Genomic DNA, 18,788 nt, shown 5'->3' with positions numbered 1-18,788 from the left:
ACCCCAATGCAAAAATTAGTTTGGCAGAGACCCTGCACTTGTTCACTTTTTATTTGGCACAATATGCCAGCATACACAGAGTCAAAAACAACAGGAAATTACAGACTAAATGCCTGCTTAAAACAGGCAAGAGAGTGAAAAATAACAAGGAAGAGGAGAAACTGAAGGCAAACAACAATTATTATAAGAGAAAGAAATCTTCAATAATGGGAGGCCATGATAAAGAAAACACACATACACTAACACTGACAAACATATACTGTAGGATAGATTAGGGTGAGAAACACATAGACACATAATATATCATGCTGGCAGACGTGGCAGACAAACCACACTTTCTTTCTGAGTCTGACTTGAGCAAGATGGGCCGTTTGAGATGGAGGCTGAATGGCTGAGGCTGGTGGATGGGCAAGGTGATGAAGTGCAGAGAGCTGCAAGAGTGATGTCATTCTATATTACTCAACATGAGAGGTTAGTTAGAGTTCCTGACATATCTAACAATTCTAAAACAATGAACATGTCACACCCAAGGTCATATGTTTGGTACGTGACAGTGAGTCAACCCTTGTTTATAACAGCAAAATGAAAACTAATCCAATCCTTTTTCATCGCAGAACCTCCAAATGCAAACACTGTTAGTCCAAAGCGAGAGTAACTACATAAAAAGAATCTTTAAACAATTTTTTATATCATTTTCATCTTATGCTTTTCAGAGCAATTCTGGAACTTGTTGTAACACTTTATGTTACTGTCTACTTAGGATGAATGTTTAGGATGTTGCCACTGGGAAGAATCTAGCAAGTGACACAAAACAGAGTAGCTTTTCCACTAACATGCAACATTTTGTGACAAACACTGTTTTTTATGTCACATTGTATTGCTCACACCACTTTACAGCCCAGCACAATACTCAAATGCACTTTTCTATAATGTTTATCTCTTGTATGTAGCACTGCAAAGTCTGATTAATTTAAGTGTACGGATTTGTACTGTAAAGGAACTGGATTAAAAATAAAGCTGTTAATATAAATGTTAATTTAATGTTTATAAAAAGCTATGCTGGAGTTATATTTATTATGAAAACGGCTTTACAAATAATTTGAATTAAGTGTCTTTACATGAAAAAAAAGAATACATAACTAAATAAATAAATAAATAAAATAGAAACAATATTTTATTTAACATTACTTTTTCTCACAATATTTTTTTCTCACACCATATAAAGGGTCTCTGTATGTGAAAAAATAAAGGCAGTATACAGTTATAAAAAATATAATGGCAAGTTAGTTTTGAAGTAGCTCCCCCAACACTATATTTATAAGCCGCTTTTGATAAATCATCTGTGAAATGCATAAATCTGGCAATGTATTATAAGGTGCACTCACATTAGCAAAAATTCTGCAAGATTTGGGGTAAAATTGATTGTCATGTTTGAAGCACAGCTCACACAGAATTCACTTTCTGTTGGTCAAAGCAGTGAATTTGTGTGACCAACTTGAACCCATTGTGAAATCTGTGCGGGAAGTCTTTCATCCAATTTACCCTCTGCAAAAACCCACCCTCCTTAATTACTGTTATGTCTGACAAACAATGCTGCTCTCACGCTACACATAGTAAAAATTACATTGCAGAACAAAGGGGAAACTGACAACGCGCTGAAAGACAAGATAGCACAGGTTACTTCTGGTATCAAACAAGGTCTCAGCTTTCAAATTTTGCCTCAGTTCAAGCGGCACCTGAACTGACCGTCTTTTCATATTTACTTAAAGCACGAAATAAACAAATGAACATCAGATCATATTGTATTTCAACCACGGTTTAAGTTCAAGTTTAAGTCCACCAATATACTCTCGTCTGATTTGTTTGTCGGGATGGTGGATTTGGCGTTATGATTGGTCAGATCGCCAGTCAATCAAGCTCTTGCGAACGGTCAATTGCATGGATTCCTACGAAAATGACTGGTTTTTGCCCATGAAAATTTGCAGAATAATAGTAAATGTGTCTGCAACTTTACTGATTCTGCTAAAACTAACAAAATCAACAAGACCAGTCACATAAACATCATATAATCACCCCATCGATACATATATTTTTCAAACATAGATCACTTGTACTGCTCAAGCGGTGCTACTCCAGCAGAATATCTTTACCTCTTCCCCTGTTATTTTCCTTCTATAGCTCAGATGGCTTGCTTAACCACCCAGACAGCGTTACGTCCCTCTCTCGGCTGGTATTTGTCAAGCCTCCACTCCCACAACATGACAAACAAGCCAGCCGTATCAGTACACAACTCTGAGAGGTTACAAAAAGATTGTGCTGCACCAAGAGGCTACAACAACGACTTTTAACTCCATTCTCTATCTATTCAGTTAATAAACCTACTCCCTACTGAATGAACCATGAAGACCCATAAAGAGATTAGGTGCATTTCCTGCCAAAAGGCATGAGTCTGCTGAAATGTAGGACACTGTGTGCATTTTAAATCAGAATCAAACTCCAAGTTGGATGTTTCTTGTACCCTTACATGAGGTAGCAGAATATTTCAGTTAATGAGCAGTTTTTATTTATATACAGTACATTTTAAGATGGCAACATGAGCTTTATAAAACCCACCCATGCATTTCCTAATCACAAACTGCATAAAGCATGTGTTATATACAACTGCAACTCTGTTAGAAAGTCAAGTGAGTATATACGCTAACTGTCTAGAGTAAAGGATCATATCTTGACATATATCGGAGTAAAAGTAACTCTTTCAGCTGAAAACTTTACGCCATCTGTTCAATTTGGGGGGCTGTTGCTTGCCCAAGTTACATAAAGAAGACTTTGAGTCATTTTCACTTGCAGTAGGAAGAAAGGAAATGGTGTTTGGAGCTGCCAGGTTACATAAGCGACCGTGCTGCCTTCTGCTGCCAAGAGTGGAGGTTACACGACACTTAGTAATTTCATTTTCTCCCTCTGTCACTCGCCGTCTCATTGCTCCCCCAGTAACAGTCGAGAGACTATATACTTGCCTGCTAGAGATTAAAAAGAAAGCTTGGTGGGTCATCTCCAGTTCTGCGTGGGTGCATATAGACAAATGAAATAAATGCTGACATCATATTCCTCGTTAAAGCATATTTGCTACGAGGGGCAATTTTTTCAGAGTAACTGTAGATTCTGTGCATGGAACCCAAAGAATATGCCAGCAGAACCGCAGAATTAGAACATCCATCATTTATGAGGTTCTACACATCCCTAATCTGATTGCGCTTTCAACTATGAATAAGAATGTAGTAATGTTTGCTTTAATACATGTTTTGTGTTTAATGCATGTTTTGTGTAATACATTTAGCAGATTTCCCAACAAAATCAGGACAGAAACGGTCAAATGAAAAAAAAAAAATCAGGGTCATTCTCCAAAAAAAAAAGAAAAAAAAAAAACATATTAAAAGAAGTTCTGTAAACTACGAATTCTGTCATCCTATGGTGTTTTTCCTTACCACTCTTGCCTTTGGCTTGCTCACTGGGGGGTTGTCTAGCACTGCTTTTCTTTTCCTTTTATCTTATTTATTTTTCTATTTTCTGTAAAGCTTCTTTGGAACAATATGCATTGTACAAAGCACTATGCAAATAAACTGAATTAAATATTTAAAGTAAAGAGTAAGAAGAATCCATACTTCAGCATTTAGTGATTTTTTTTTAATCACACTGAAAAAGTTAATTTACTTTTATTTATTTTTTACTCTATAATTAGTGTCTTTTCATTTTACATTTTCCAGTTTACATGTAAAGGATTGTCATTTAAAAAAGGGTTAAATGGCAATGCAATGTAATCAATATCTGATAAATGATGTGTTTGACATCTATTGACACTTTTCTGATTTTACATCCTTACAGCAATAGTTCACACAAAAATGAAAATTCTGTCATTAATTTCTCACGCTCATGTCGTTCCAAACCCATAAGACCTTCGTTTATCTTCGGAACACAAATTAAGATATTTTTGATGAAATTGAGAAATTTCTAACCCTGCATAAACACCATCGGAACTACCACATTCAAGACCTAGAAAGGTAGAAGAGACAATAGTCCATGTGACATCAGTGTTTTAATCGTAATCTTGTGAAGCTACGAGTACACTTTTTGTGTGCAAAAAATAAATTAATTAATTACTTTATTGTTCTGTTGCGGTCTATGCAGGGTCAGAAAGCTCTCGGATTTCATTAAAAGTATCTTAATTTGTGTTCCAAAGGTCTTACGGGTTTGACATGAGGATAAGTAATTAATAACAGAATTTTCTTTTTTTTTGGTGAACTATCCCTTTAAAATAAATATCAAAAGTCAAGTCATTTTTTTTACAATTAATAATAATAATATCAAGATATTAACAAATACATACCATCAGCTTTTTTTGAGAGAAAAAATATTTGAATACAAAAGTCCAACATTTTGAAATTCAGAAAGTCAGCATCTTTTTAGAAGGATCCAACTGTAGCTTCCGTTTATGCTTATCAATGAGGCACTGTCCTGATTTTGAATGGATGATTGAAAATGCAAACATCAGTAGGATAAGAATTATTACTATGCTGCAGCCTAAAAGGATTTATACTTGTAAATCAGATAAGCTACATAACCAAGGACACCTCCAAACGATATGCCTTGTTAATACAGTGTGTCCGGGCAAACTGCTGGCAGGACACATTTCTGATGAGGCACCTCAGAGAAGGGCTAATAAATGGCGACTGGGGAGGACACAGGTAGAGGAGAGGCAGATGGTTTCAGCCCTACTGCAGCGTTATATGATTAACCAGCCCTTTGATCCCACACGCGAGCATACAGCAGCGATGGCAGTCAAACAGGAGAGGAACAGAAGCTAATGGAGAGAGACAGACTGGCGGGGGGTAACACCCCCACCTCTCCTAAACACAAATCCAAAACAGAATGATAAAATATGCTGAGGCTCACTGTAACTGGATCATCAACTAATTAACGCGTTGTCTTTTAATTGGAAGAAGCCTGTCAAGTGCGATGACGTAACTCAATCATAATGTGAACAATGTTGACGCATGGAACTGTGAACCGTGTTTAAAACGTGGAAAAGTGTGATCATACACACACGACAGCATGTGCTAATCAACAGTTATAGCCTACCTATCTGTAGAGCTCTCATGTTAGAATATATAAGCATATACAGCTTTATAAACAATATACCAAACACATTAGAAGTGCATTCAATGTGTTTTTGTTTTCTTTTTTGCTTATTCATCTTGGATGTTATACTGACTCCTCCTGGTGTGGATGCATTACTTTGTTTATTAGCGTAGCTGTGTATGCAAATTTTAATCATAAAAGAGATGTTCATGTCTAAAATAATCTATTTTTACACATTACTATGGGCAAACGTATAATAATGAATCGCATCAGTAGTTTTATATGGAGTCTCCATAAAACACTGGTGATAAAAAAAAATTAAAGGGTTTTAAAATGCATAATTGAGAAAGAGGAAAGATAGATGTTTTGCAAGAACATTAGGGGAATGGGGGCAAAGAGAGACAAAAGAAAGTTGGAAAGATAGTGATAGAGAGAGTAGGAAAGAAAGAGAGGCAGAGAGGAGAAAAGGAAAGGGGTTCACGGGGGAGCTCTTGTTCACAGAAGCACAACACAGATAGAAGGGAAGAGATAAGAGACTCTCAGCTACACTGAGAACAACACGGGTAAACATGTTCTATGCACAAAAATATTCCACTTTTTACGTTATATAGCTGCCAATTTTTATTTATTACATTTTTTTATTTGAAAAAGAACTGTCATAAGCGCTTGTTTCTGTACAACAGATCAAACTTTGGGAGGGGAATAAATAATATATAATATATAAATAAATAATAAATTAAAATTAAAATAAATTCCATTTCATTCAGGTTTCATACGGTTAAATCTAGGGCTGCAACATTTAACATATAATATCTAAACAGCATTTTTTTGTATCATTATAAACTTTACTGTTGCTTTTGATCAATTGCTATCAAAGTTTTGAACTGTCCTGTCCAATTTACTGATATACTGTTATAATGTGAGTACATCTGTTGCGAAAGTCCTAACAGTGAGCAAGTGTTCATGTCACTTTTAGAGTTACATTTCATGACAGACATCAAATTTAAAATTGGCTGTGATTGAAACATGAAATGCTCCAAAAGTGAAAAAAGGAGAAAAGCAGGCTTAAAGTTTTAAAACAAACAATTAAAAAAAAAAAAAAAAAACTATATTATAAACTTTACATTTTAAACTATTTTGACCATACTGTCCATCATAAATTATATAGACTTTAATCTCCGCATTATTTAATTGCTCAAAGATAAATAAATCAAAGATAATCAAAACAGTTGTTAGTTGCAGCCCTAGCTTATACATTCCAATATTACAGAAGTACCGAAACGAATCTTGTATTATACCCTCTTATATCCAAAACAAGCCAGCTGTAACCAAATTACTGTATCAAATAAATCACGTAAAGCATCCCATTATAGCAACATTTTCTTGAGTCAAAGTGGAACAAGTGTGCCATACAAACATTTCACTCACCTAAGTCACAAATGAGTATTAACACGTCATGCAGCCTCTGAACAACAGCAAGGTGTGTTGTGGTGTTGTGTTTAGCATGTCAGTAACTTTGAAAACAGTGTTATGGGGCAACATCACAAAACGTGAATCACTACGCCACAACACCAAACCGATGAGAAAACTCTGAAGCAGACAGATCAATAAAAGCTAAAGACATTAACAGTGTTACTCTTCCCTTCAGTCAGCCACAGTGCGTCACATTGGGGGCAACTTCGAGAGATCGGACCTGTGATACCACCGGAGCATTTACTGCAGGCTGAGGTGAGTTTATCAAGAACTAGAACCATATTAAAAATAACATTTGTGGTTTTTCTCTCCCTTTCTCTCTCTATCCATCCCCTGTGTGAGCTTGAGGCTAGGCTGGCTGGAGCTGGTGATGAGGTGTGGAAAAACCGGACATATACACACTTCCACAGACAATTCTTGTGTGGTCAGATCAGATCTGATGAGGTGAGAACATGGGCGCTGATGGTTCCTTCCCACCCGGTGTCCCTCTCCCACCCTCATCCCAAAACCACCACCACCACGGTGAACACATAGACATGCCATAAGCAATCTGTACCTTGTGTGTGATCGGGACTGGACCAACTGACACCGGTCAGCATTATATCTAGAAGAACGAAACCATGTTAATCAGGTAGGGCAAGCAAAGAAACTGTCAAAGGAGCTGAAATAGGATGGATTTTCTGAGAGAATATGCCGGTGGGCGTTCCAAATATAAATATATAGTCCAAAATAACCCTATCGTTATGTGTAAAACACTAATACTAAATCTATTTATCCCGGCTGTTCGAGCCCTACGTTATTAGTCCTAGATTGTTGTTCTTGAAATACTTTGTGGATGGAACTGTCTGACAAACAAATAACTTTTCACTTTTTTTTTTTTTACCAACAAGTTCACCTGAAAGGAACTACAACTTTTCCACTCAACTTTTTATAGCAAAAGTCCACAAAGTTACCTCAGGATATTTAGATATTACGTTCAAAAAGAAGTTTGTAAATATTAATCAGGCCAGGCAAAGCTGACACGCGGTTTAATCCCATTTCCACCGCGGAAACCTGACACATCCCGTCAGACATTCACACCTACGGAAAATTAGATCTGTAGCAAAACGAAAAGATGAAGCGAGGTAAAATAAAGCACCTTTTCCTCTCCAGCTAGAACTGATGGCATGATAAAGCGCTATAAAACAAAGGACACACTATTCAGATAATGCACAAATCAAATATAGATATTCATGAGAAAGTATGGTGTGACAGTACATTTAGAGAAGACTAGATTTGACCTTTGAACTGAGATTAGATGATAAAAGTACCAATGAGACTAGCTTTGTTTGCCTAGTTTTAGTCTCTGATCTTGTGGTCTGACTCAGATGTTATTTGCAGATCACCTATTTACATCTGTATTTCTCAAGGGCTTAAACAAACAGAAATTCCCATTTTTAACTGTAAAGATCAAACATGCTGGACCAATGTCCAAGCAAATGTCCAAATAAGAGCTAGCACCCACATGGAGATTCTCAATGACATTGTTTTAATGCTAAAGGCTTGTGTTGAAAATAGCAGGCAGTGGAACCAAAAGAAAAGGTCATCAATACCACGCCGTGCATCCTGGGTAGCATCGGAGCAGGCAGCTGATGGATGTAACCAATTTGAGTGTAACAAGATTTTTATTTACTTCTCAGACTGCACTGCCCTACATGCATGAGAGGAGGAGGGTGGGCAGAGCCCTGGGGCAGGGGTCCACCGCACACCCTGCTCTCTCAATAAGCAGATCACCATGCAAGCCATGGGACATGCTCTAGAGACGTTCCCAGGCAAAAGGGGGGCAAGCCGGGGAGGGGCGGATGCCTAGCTAATTATGGGCCCGAGCATCTCATTCCTCATACGCCGGTCACTAATTAGCATCTAATTTAGCGCGCGGTCAAATCAAAATGATCAAGCAGGACTCAGAAAGGTGTGGAAAGGCTACCGACCAGCTAGCTCCTTCTCCTTACTCCTTCTTTTTTTCTCCATGCGTTTAAGGCGCTTCTCCTCTCGCAGTTTGGCTTCTTCGGCTTCCTGGTGCCGCCGGCACTTGTGAAAGTTCTCGACCACCACGCCGACGAACATGTTAAGCACGAAGAAAGCCACGATCAGCAAGAAGGAGATGAAATAGAGCAGCATCCATGGGTTGTAATTCATGCTGGGCTACAACACAGTAAAACACAACACGGATTAATATACAGAGTGCACACTAATGTACAAACATTAATGCTTAGGCTAATTATAATCTTATTTGTAGCAACAGTTTTATTTAATTAATTATAATTTAATTTTAAAACATTTTCTTTATACAAACCAACATACACTATATCAGGTCGGAGATTAACAGCCATTACATTTATTTGTAAAAAAAAAATTAAATTCTCAAAATTCTATAATGAATTCAAAAGTAGTGTACTGCGCACTTTTTCATTTAAAAGTACTGCAATAAAGTGCAACATTTTGTTTGCAAACACTTTAAAGTTTAAACAAAGAAGTTGCTTATTTACCTCAACCTAAACATTAATGTAATCAAATTAAATATAAAACCAAAGCTATTTGTCACTGCCAGGGCATTAATATTTTTAAAGAAAATATTTTATAGTTTGTTATAGAAAAACAAGTTCAGAGTCCAGAGCCTCGATCATAACTTTATAACAGGCATCTTCTGAGTAGAGACCTTCAGGATTGCAGGACTCAATGCAACAGAGTGCGGCGCAGGACAACACTTGATGGGCAAGTGCGGGTGTGAGCGTGTATAGACTCGTGTGTGCGGGATGCGGGAGCGTAAGGGTGTACTCACACTAGGCAATCTTAACCGTGCCCAAGCGCATTTGACCCCCAAAGCCCGGTTTGTTTGACTAGTGTGATCGCCCCGGTTCGTTTAGCTGTTCCTGGCTCAGTTGGAAGAGGTGGGCCAGAGCACGGTTCAGTTGGGCTCGGGTGCGGTACGCATGTAGTGTGACTAGTGTATATATAATTATATAAATATAAATGATTGAAAAATATATATATTATTTTAGGAAAGGATTTTTAGAAGCCTAAGGAAAACGATCTAAATACCTTATATATTTATTTAAGAAATTTCTAAAATAACAACTTAACATAATATAACACAAACTAAAATATGCTCTTTACACAAACTAACCTACAGTCTATAAATAGCTGGCTCTGAAGTTAGCAGCTATTTATATGAATAATTATAATATAATTTTATTATGATTATTTTTTTAGCACCAAATTTTTATTAGAGCAAGGAAAAAAAAATCTATGTTTTGTATAATATAATATAATATAATATAATAATAAAAAAATTATTTATAAAAAACTATATATCAGTTGCTGAGTCAGGTCCCCAGGAGTAGGTTATAGCCATGTTCAAGATGATGATGATGGAGAACTGGGAAATATGATGGAGAAATCAATAACATTTCAGTTCAAAGGTCTGTCCTACTGGGCACCCGAAAGATGCCTGCCTCTAGGCTAGATCAAGTGTTCTGTGTGCAATGGTGAGGCACAGGCCACACATCATTAGTTTGAAGAAGAGATATCTGTTCCAATTCAAACACATAAATGCCTTGGTTAGGACAAGAGCTGGGCTCTTTTCAAATAGAGCAGAATAATTTCAGGAGCCTACAGCCAGACATGAGGCATAGAGACTTCCTTTTCAGGCAAAAAATCCTATATTTTATTACTCACAAATTAATTAAAAATGATTCAAAAATGTAATTAAAAAAATAGACATTTGGAGGAAGAGTGTAAAATAAGTCACTTCAAAGAGATCTGTTGAATGAACAGTAAGGAGCTTTACAGAAAAACTGATGAACGGAAAAGCAGGTCTTTGAAGCCAGAACAGGAATGCTGACCAATGATTTCTCAGCTCTGATTCAGTTCATAGAGTTGTCCAATCAAAGTTAGCGGCTATCAGAGAATGCGAAGGACAGTTCACAGTGACCCACTTAAACAAGGTTGCCACACGGTCCACAGTTTCAGATCAGAAAAGGTGAATCCACAAGCATGAAAATCTGTATAAATATTAATACAATAAAATGTTATGCAGGTAATAGGAGCTTTCTGATACAGTCAATACCTGTTGATCGACACCAACAGCATCCAGTCCGTCGTACATTATGTCCACCCAACCGTCTTTGGAAGCCAGAACAAAAAGGGACATGAGGGCCTGAGGGAGGTGAGAGATGACAAAAAAGGTTAAAAGAAATCTTTGACTTCAGTGACTCCATTTGACTTTGTTGAAAATGGGATGAGACCATTACGGATTCTTTTGCATTACCAGTCGCTTGTAGGTACGTCTAAAAGAGCATCTTGAGACAGAGCGAATGTTTGTGTAACCACTGCCAGGTTAAACGCTTACCTGCCCCAGGTTATCAAAGTTGTACTTGTGCCTGACCCATCTGTAGTTAGCCTGGAGGCAATCAGACTTGTTGGTGATGTTCCTCGTATCCTCTCCGTGACATACAAAGAACTTTCCTTTGAAGAGCTGTAAGGAAAAAGCAATTTTATCAGCTCACAAGGAACCTTCATTTTCTGATTTTTTGGAATACCACACGTTTCAACCACTACGATAGATATCAAGTGTCTTGAGATAATGAACAGAAATATATATATATATATATATATATATATATATATATATGTATATTGGATATAAATTGGAAGAAGAAGAGGGTGTGAAATTCAAAATTTAAATTTCAATTATATAAAAAAATGTCTATATATACCAGAACTGCACATTAAATATTAATTAATTATAAATACATGTCACACCTTCATATAAGATGGTTATATCCCCAATATTGAAAGTCCAGTATGACTGTTTAGTGAAAACCATACGAGGACAAAGTCAATTTTACGCATGACACATCGAACAGGCACAAAGAGCACAGGTATCTTTTCCTGGAAGAATGGAAGATAAATTACATTGGCGTTCCCCTACGGACTTATGTAAATTGTGGAAGTATGGAGAACAGAGCATTTTAATCACAGTTAAATTATTCAGCTGTGGGCAGGAAGACTATGTTTCAAATTTACAGAAATGACAGAAAATCATGTATTCGTTGTGTGTACAACCTCTTTCTCTCTCACTAAAAGTCTTAAAGGCAATCTTGTGGATTAAACACACATAGCTGTCAAATGTTATGTTACTTTATATATGATGGTTTCTTAGAAGGAATTACTACAATTAATCCCTGAAGTTAAGACTGGCTTTTACTTTAACAGTCTGATCTAAGCAAGAAGTATTAGGCCATATCCACTATAACTGTAAGGTAGCAGTTCTAACTTCCCTACTGAAAAATGTAGCTAAAACTGGCCTAAGCTGGTTTAAGATGGCCTGCTATGCTGACCAAGCTGAAAAGTGCTCAATGCCTCTCTGAAGCTACCCATTTTACCACCATAAAACCATTTTAAACTAGTTTATGCTTGTGATTTCTGCAGGGTTATGCTGTTTTGTACTTACCTGAACTCCCAAGATGCCAAAAATTATGAAGAAGGCACAGCAGATGACGACAATGTTCCCAATAGGCTTGAGGGATGACATCAGTGTCTCAACAACCAGCTTCAGTCCTGGAGCTCTGCTGATCACTCTGAAAATCCAACAAGAGAACAGATGTTTTACTAGCCTGGAGGTTCTCAGCTGGTTTTTGCTTGAGGAACTTGATTTTCCACTTGGAAATCAAGAGGCAACTCAACACAGAAACTACTTTCTCAGGAAAAACAAACAAACATTTTTTAAAATTACATATTTTGTATGGTAATATCGCGTTATATAACTATATACTTTTAGGGATGTCAAACGATTAATCGCAAAATAAAAGTTTGTTTACATAATATATACAGTATATGTGTACTGTGTATATTTATTATGTATATATAAATATACATGCGCACATTTATATAGGGAGGAAAATGTAAGATTTATATATAACATATACATACTGTATATATGTATGTATGCATGTATGTGTGTGTATTTATATATACATAATATACACAGTACACACATGTATACTATAAAAACACAAACTTTTATTTTGGATGCAATTAATCATGCTTGACAGCCCTAATTTATATTAATAATAATAAATAATTTGATTTATTAGTATATTTAGGGCTGTCAAAATAAAGCATTAAGACACTAACATTGATTGACAACACTAGCATTCATCAATGCAGAGAATTAAATGTATTTTAACTTTCAATTGGCTTCATCACACAGTTTTTCTAAATAGCTTTGCGACATGAATTAGGGCAAACATGTGAATTAGACATACTATCTTTGACAAATAATAAAATACATGGAAAATGCTTTCTCCTTTATTTTAAAACTTGATAAGCCAATTTATTTTACTATCCTAGCTATGCGCATTTGAATGATGAGCTGCATAGTTGTAAATTCAGAAAGGGTACTTAAAATCCTCAGTCCTTGTCTGGCCAGAGTCTTGAGTGGATAAATGTTTCCCATGCTTTCACTGACCTGACATTAGTCAGCTTTCTCTACTTTTGGCATTCCATCATTGCTGCAATCACTACCTCCTCTACGAGTGAGCATGGCAATTACCAGCAAACATTTCATGCCCTCGCCATTATGCTAAGCAACTACAATGCAATGCTGTAGGGAAACTTTCTGTGCTGCAAAGAAAGGAGACAGTTTTAATTAAACCGCCGGAATAAAGATGAAGCCTAATTATTAACGGCACGACATCCGGCACAAAACCGCACCTGTCAACCTCTGCGGAGGGTGGCACCAACAGTGACACAAAGACACCTGCTCACAAAGACACGCACAATAGCATAATGTATTACAAACACACAGCTGTAACAATAATTCAGCTGCTTTAGAAGCCAGGGTGTGTTCTTTTGTTTAAAAAAAACAACTAAAAGGGGACAGAAAGCATGTGTTTTTAAAAGTTTGGCTTCTTTAAAGTTAACACATACGCTGTCTTGCACTCATGGCAAAATGTTGCATTCATGGCACGAGACCAATGAAAAACCAATGAAAGGTGCTTAAATGGTCAAAGATGTCCATCTAATGCAAGACCAACAATTAAAAAGTACTGCAGACAGATTCAAGACCAACTGTTCTGTCTTTAAGAACAACGCATAACATGTAAAATTATACGCTAAGGGAGCTGTAAAAGGCAACTGGCTTTAATCTTCGGCATTGTTTGTGTTGAACTGATGTTAATAGGACTCAATGAGGACCTAAAGCAGTAGCAGGGGATACAGACGAAGTGCAGAAACATTGTATATACTGCAAGATCCATCCTTGTACATCCCTGTATCTCCTTTTATTCTATCCCATTCTATCATCCATTGGACAACTGTATATACAATCGTTTGTTTCAATTATTCTTTTCTTTTTTTGTTTATTTATATTTACATGTGTATTTTTTTATTCTCATCTTATTTTTATTGTCTGTGTGTCGTTGTTGTCTCTGTGAACTGGAAGCTTATGACACTAAAACAAATTCCTTGTATGCGCAAGCATACTTGGCAATAAAAGCTCTTTCTGATTCTGATTCTGGAGATGCTTATGATACTACACACACACACACACACACACACACACATACACACACACACAGACTTCAAAAAATGTTCTCACTTCAGAATAAAGAATAAAAGGCACATTACTCCTCATCTGGTGACAGTGATTTCTGGCTCCTCACCACAGAACTGAGCTAAAGCGGCAAAAGCCTGATTTGATCCTTGGCTTTGATCGTCTTAAGAAGTGTGCTGTGATTTTATCAGTGTCTGAGGATGACGAAAAGGCCACGTTTAAAGAGACCAATCGGGTTTAGTCAAAGTGACTGTTTGAGAAAGGAGTCTGCCAAAAAGGAGTGCAGATAACAGGCTGCTGTGTCTTTTGTTTGTCTGAATATCTGTGTGTATCTTTCACAAGCTCAAGCATACTTATCAAAGCTCACTTGGGGGATTTCAGGTAATACCGTAAAATCAATTATGGAAATGTTAAACGATGAGAAGGATCAATATGTCTAGACCCACGCTTTGACTGAATTTGAGAGGGACAGTCTAGTGAAATGATATGACTTGTTTACTAACTAAAGCTAAAACCATTAAACATTGTTTTTCTTAGTTGAAATGAAGCTTGAACTGAAAAATCAAATAAATTATAAGTTTTAAGAACTAAAAGCTAAAATAGAAAATAAAAAATACCAAAAATCACAAAACTACTAAAACGTGAACTAAAATTAAAAAGTCAAATCAAAATATCAATAAATATTATAACGGTATATAAATAATAGTATCAATACTGGACTCACACCATGAGATTTCAACCCCTGACCAATAGAGGGCGCTACTGTCTGAAGTGTTGTGCCAGTAATGTTTTTCAATGCAGTAGACATTCCAGAACACAGTGAACGTATGTGCTTATACATATAAAAGTGTAAATATGGGATTTTGTGCAATTTAACATGTATTTATATAATATTAAAAGAGAGCAGTAGGAGAAAATTAAACCGGACATTTGGAAAATATCAAATGGTAACATCATGGTACACCACGGTACTGAATTATTACAATAGTATGATAAACTATAACGTTACTGTTGTAAATGACATGATATTTCTTTTTTGTTGGTGAGAAACCAGGATGGTGGTCCTAGTTTTATAATGTGATGCTGATGCGTTCTTCTGGTTTGTAGGCACGTGTGTTACAGTTACTGTGTTATGTAAGCCTCCAGAAAGGCTGAATTTCCCATATTCATAGCTCCGATCCGGTCTTTGTGTTCTGAAAGGTTTTAATAAATAAATAAATTAAGAAGGGAACAATAACTATCGCACTGAAGGAGCCTCTTATTCCCAGAACACAGATACACATTTTCATCCTGGCTGTAATTAAAGGATGCTGTAGTTGGGCTGGGAACCGTCAGTTTGGGGGATTCAAGCTGTGTGTCCCTGACACACACTCTCACACAAAGCAAGCACAATTTAAGGACATCCGTCAAAGGACAAAAAAAAGAAGAAGACGCGAGTAAAAACAGCAGCATAAAAGCAGATGTAATGCAAATTTTCTCATTATTTACTCACTGTCATGTAGTTCCAAACCTGTATGACTGATTTCCTTCTGCAAACCAAAAAAGGAGATATTAACGGGATTGTTCACCCAAAAATTCAGTAATCCTGGTGTTTTAATGCACCAGTGAAGAAATAATGACTGAATTTATTCTCTCTATCTCCATCCTAACACCCTCACATAATCCAGTAAAATTACGACTTCACAATTACACAAGCAATTATCTAAAAACAATAAGACATAAGGGACATCTGCAGAGATGCTACATAAATTAAATTAATCAGCTCCAGATGAAATTCGAAAGAGCCAATCTGTCCTTATCGTCTTTTGCTGCAATTTTTTCTCCCTGTAATAACAGCAAATGGACAATGTAGAAAAACTAACTTGCTTCAAATCAAGCATGGTTAGATTACCTTAAAAAATGCCTTAGAGTGGACAAGCACTGTGAAAGAAGCGGAACTGTAATTAGCGTGTGAATTAATGAGCACAAACAATAATAAAAAGCGGTACATTATGTCAGGTTATTTGCATTGCGAAGAGGTCAAGCAGGAGACTGAATGGAGTGATTTGAGTAGATAGATGCTGGAGTCAGGTGTTTAAGGGAGGGTCTGTTCCTCTGGGGCTCAGGCAGACAGTAGAGGATGGATGGTTCTTTATGTGCTTTTTGAGATTAATTTAGATCCGAGAGGGTGACGTGCAGTGCGACATACAGTGGAGGGGTTTAAACTGAGGGTCAAAGAGTAAATGAATTTACAGAGTGTGCACATCCCCCCTTAACACAGAGCATAAATCATCCTGTCTAAAGACGAAAAGAGACACAGGGCCGTGCACAGGGAGGTGGCCCGGTGGCTAGAGCCACTGCCCCTCTGCACTCATTGGCTGAGGTGCCCCTCTCACCAAACTCTCCCCCGCTATCTCCCCAGCTCAAAGCGTTCATTTATCGCTCCGCTACAAATCTACTGATTGCACGAATTCACTCCGTGTTTTCCCGCCGCTCTCTGGAGACGACAGTTCTTCCCAAAGGTCGATGCGTTAACGGGTAGATTCATTGCAAGCCACATTGCAGTCAGTGGTTGATCTGCTGAATTAGTAATTTGGTAGTTTGTTTTTGCATTTATGTCGGTAATGATTGGCTCTCAGTCTTCTAGAAGTTGTAACAACTTCTACAGAATATCCACGTTCTTAGAATGTCTAATCGAATTATTGTACCCGATCAGATCTAATATAAAATAACTCAAAATTTGCTGTTGCTGGCACACTTTGTAGAAAAAACAAAAAGAAAGAAAGAAAAGAGAGAGAGAGAAAGAGCAAAGGGAGGCTGCTAAAGGCAGTTCAACATCGCAAACATGAATTCAAAGCTCCAGTAAACCAGCAGCTAAATCATCATATAGAACAGGGATAGGCAACTTCGGTCCTGGAGGGCCAGTGTCCTGCACAGTTTAGCTCTAACCCTAATCAAACACACCTGCCTGTAACTCTCTAGTGATCTTTTTCATTGTAGGTGGGGGGAGTGAATGTCCAGCGCTCTCTCCACCCTCAATACCAAGACTGAGGTGCCCTTGAGCAAGACACCGAACCCCCAACTGCTCCCCGGGCGCCGCAGCATAAATGGCTGCCCACTGCTCTGGGTGTGTGTGTTCACTGCTGTGTGTGTGCACGTTGGATGGGTTAAATGCAGAGCACGAATTCCGAGTATGGGTCACCATACTTGGCAGTATGTCACTTCACTTCACTAAAAGACACCTGTTCACATACTCAATCAATCAGACTCCAACCTCTCCACTATGGACAAGACCAAAGAGCTGTCTAAGGACACTAGGGACAAAATTGTAGACCTGCACAAGGCTGGGATGGGCAACAGGACAATAGGCAAACAGCTTGGTGAGAAGGCAACAACTGTTGGCGCAATTATTAGAAAATGGAAGAAATTCAAGATGACTGTCAATCTCCCTCGGACTGGGGCTCCATGCAAGATCTCGCCTCGTGGAGTATCAATGATCCTGAGAAAGGTGAGGGATCAGCCTAGAACTACACGGGAGGACCTGGTCAATGACCTGAAGAGAGCTGGGACCACAGTCTCAACGGTTACCATTAGTAGCACACTACACCGTCATGGATTAAAATCCTGCAGCGTGTGCAAGGTCCCCCTGCTCAAGCCAGCACATGTCCAGGCCCGTCTGAAGTTTGCCAAAGACCATCTGGATGATCCAGAGGAGGCATGGGAGAAGGTCGTGTGGTCAGATGAGACCAAAATAGAACTTTTTGGTATAAACTCCACTCGCCGTGTTTGGAGGAAGAAGAAGGATGAGTACAATGCCAAGAACACCATCCCAACTGTGAAGCATGGGGATGGAAACATCATGCTTTGGGGGTGCTTTTCTGCAAAGGGGACAGGACGACTGCACCGTATTGAGGGGAGGATGGATGGGGCCATGTATTGCGAGATTTTGGGCAACAACCTCCTTCCCTCAGTAAGAGCATTGAAGATGGGTCGTGGCTGGGTCTTCCAGCATGACAATAACCCCAAACACACAGCAAGGGAAACTAAGGAGTGGCTCCGTAAGAAGCATTTCAAGGTCCTGGAGTGGCCTAGCCAGTCTCCAGACCTGAACCCAATAGAAAGTCTATGGAGGGAGCTGAAACTCCATGTTTCCCAGCAACAGCCCCAAAACCTGAAAGATCTGGAGAAGACCTGTATGGAGGAGTGGGCCAAAATCCCTGCTGCAGTGTGTGCAAACCTGGTCAAGAACTACAGGAAAGACTGACCTCTGTAATTGTAAACAAAGGTTTCTGTACCAAATATTAAGTTCTATTTTCTATTGTATCAAATACTTATTTCATGCAATAAAATGGAAATTAATTATTCAAAAATCATACAATGTGATTTTCTGGATTTTTTTTATATTCTGTCTCTAGTTGAGGTGTACCTACGATGAAAATTACAGATCTCTCCATTCTTTGTAAGTGGGACAACTTGAAAAATCAACAGTGTATCAAATACTTATTTGCCCCACTGTATAATTCCCATTATAATCACTTAGTTACTAATCTGACACATTTATAATATTTTATTATAATGATTAATTAATTAATAATAATATAATATA

General features: G+C 37.7%; 1 protein-coding gene across 1 annotated transcript in view; it reads right to left on the bottom strand.

The window, feature by feature from the left end:
• The window catches only part of LOC306857817 (voltage-dependent T-type calcium channel subunit alpha-1G-like), a gene marked incomplete at both ends in the record, with an annotated part of 249,448 nt that overhangs the window by 29,525 nt on the left and 201,135 nt on the right, over positions 1–18,788 (bottom strand). Inside the window, 5 exons of the mRNA XM_079398001.1 lie at positions 7,163–7,210; positions 8,598–8,790; positions 10,715–10,804; positions 10,997–11,122; positions 12,101–12,227. Coding sequence (XP_079254127.1) covers positions 7,163–7,210; positions 8,598–8,790; positions 10,715–10,804; positions 10,997–11,122; positions 12,101–12,227 — 584 coding nt within the window. The remainder of the gene's footprint in view (positions 1–7,162; positions 7,211–8,597; positions 8,791–10,714; positions 10,805–10,996; positions 11,123–12,100; positions 12,228–18,788) is intronic.

The sequence above is a fragment of the Barbus barbus genome (assembly GCF_936440315.1).
Source record: "Barbus barbus genome assembly, chromosome: 38".
Classification (NCBI taxonomy): Eukaryota; Metazoa; Chordata; class Actinopteri; order Cypriniformes; family Cyprinidae; genus Barbus; species Barbus barbus.
Note: the sequence above shows the minus strand (reverse complement) of the source record. Positions and strands in the feature narration are given on the sequence as shown.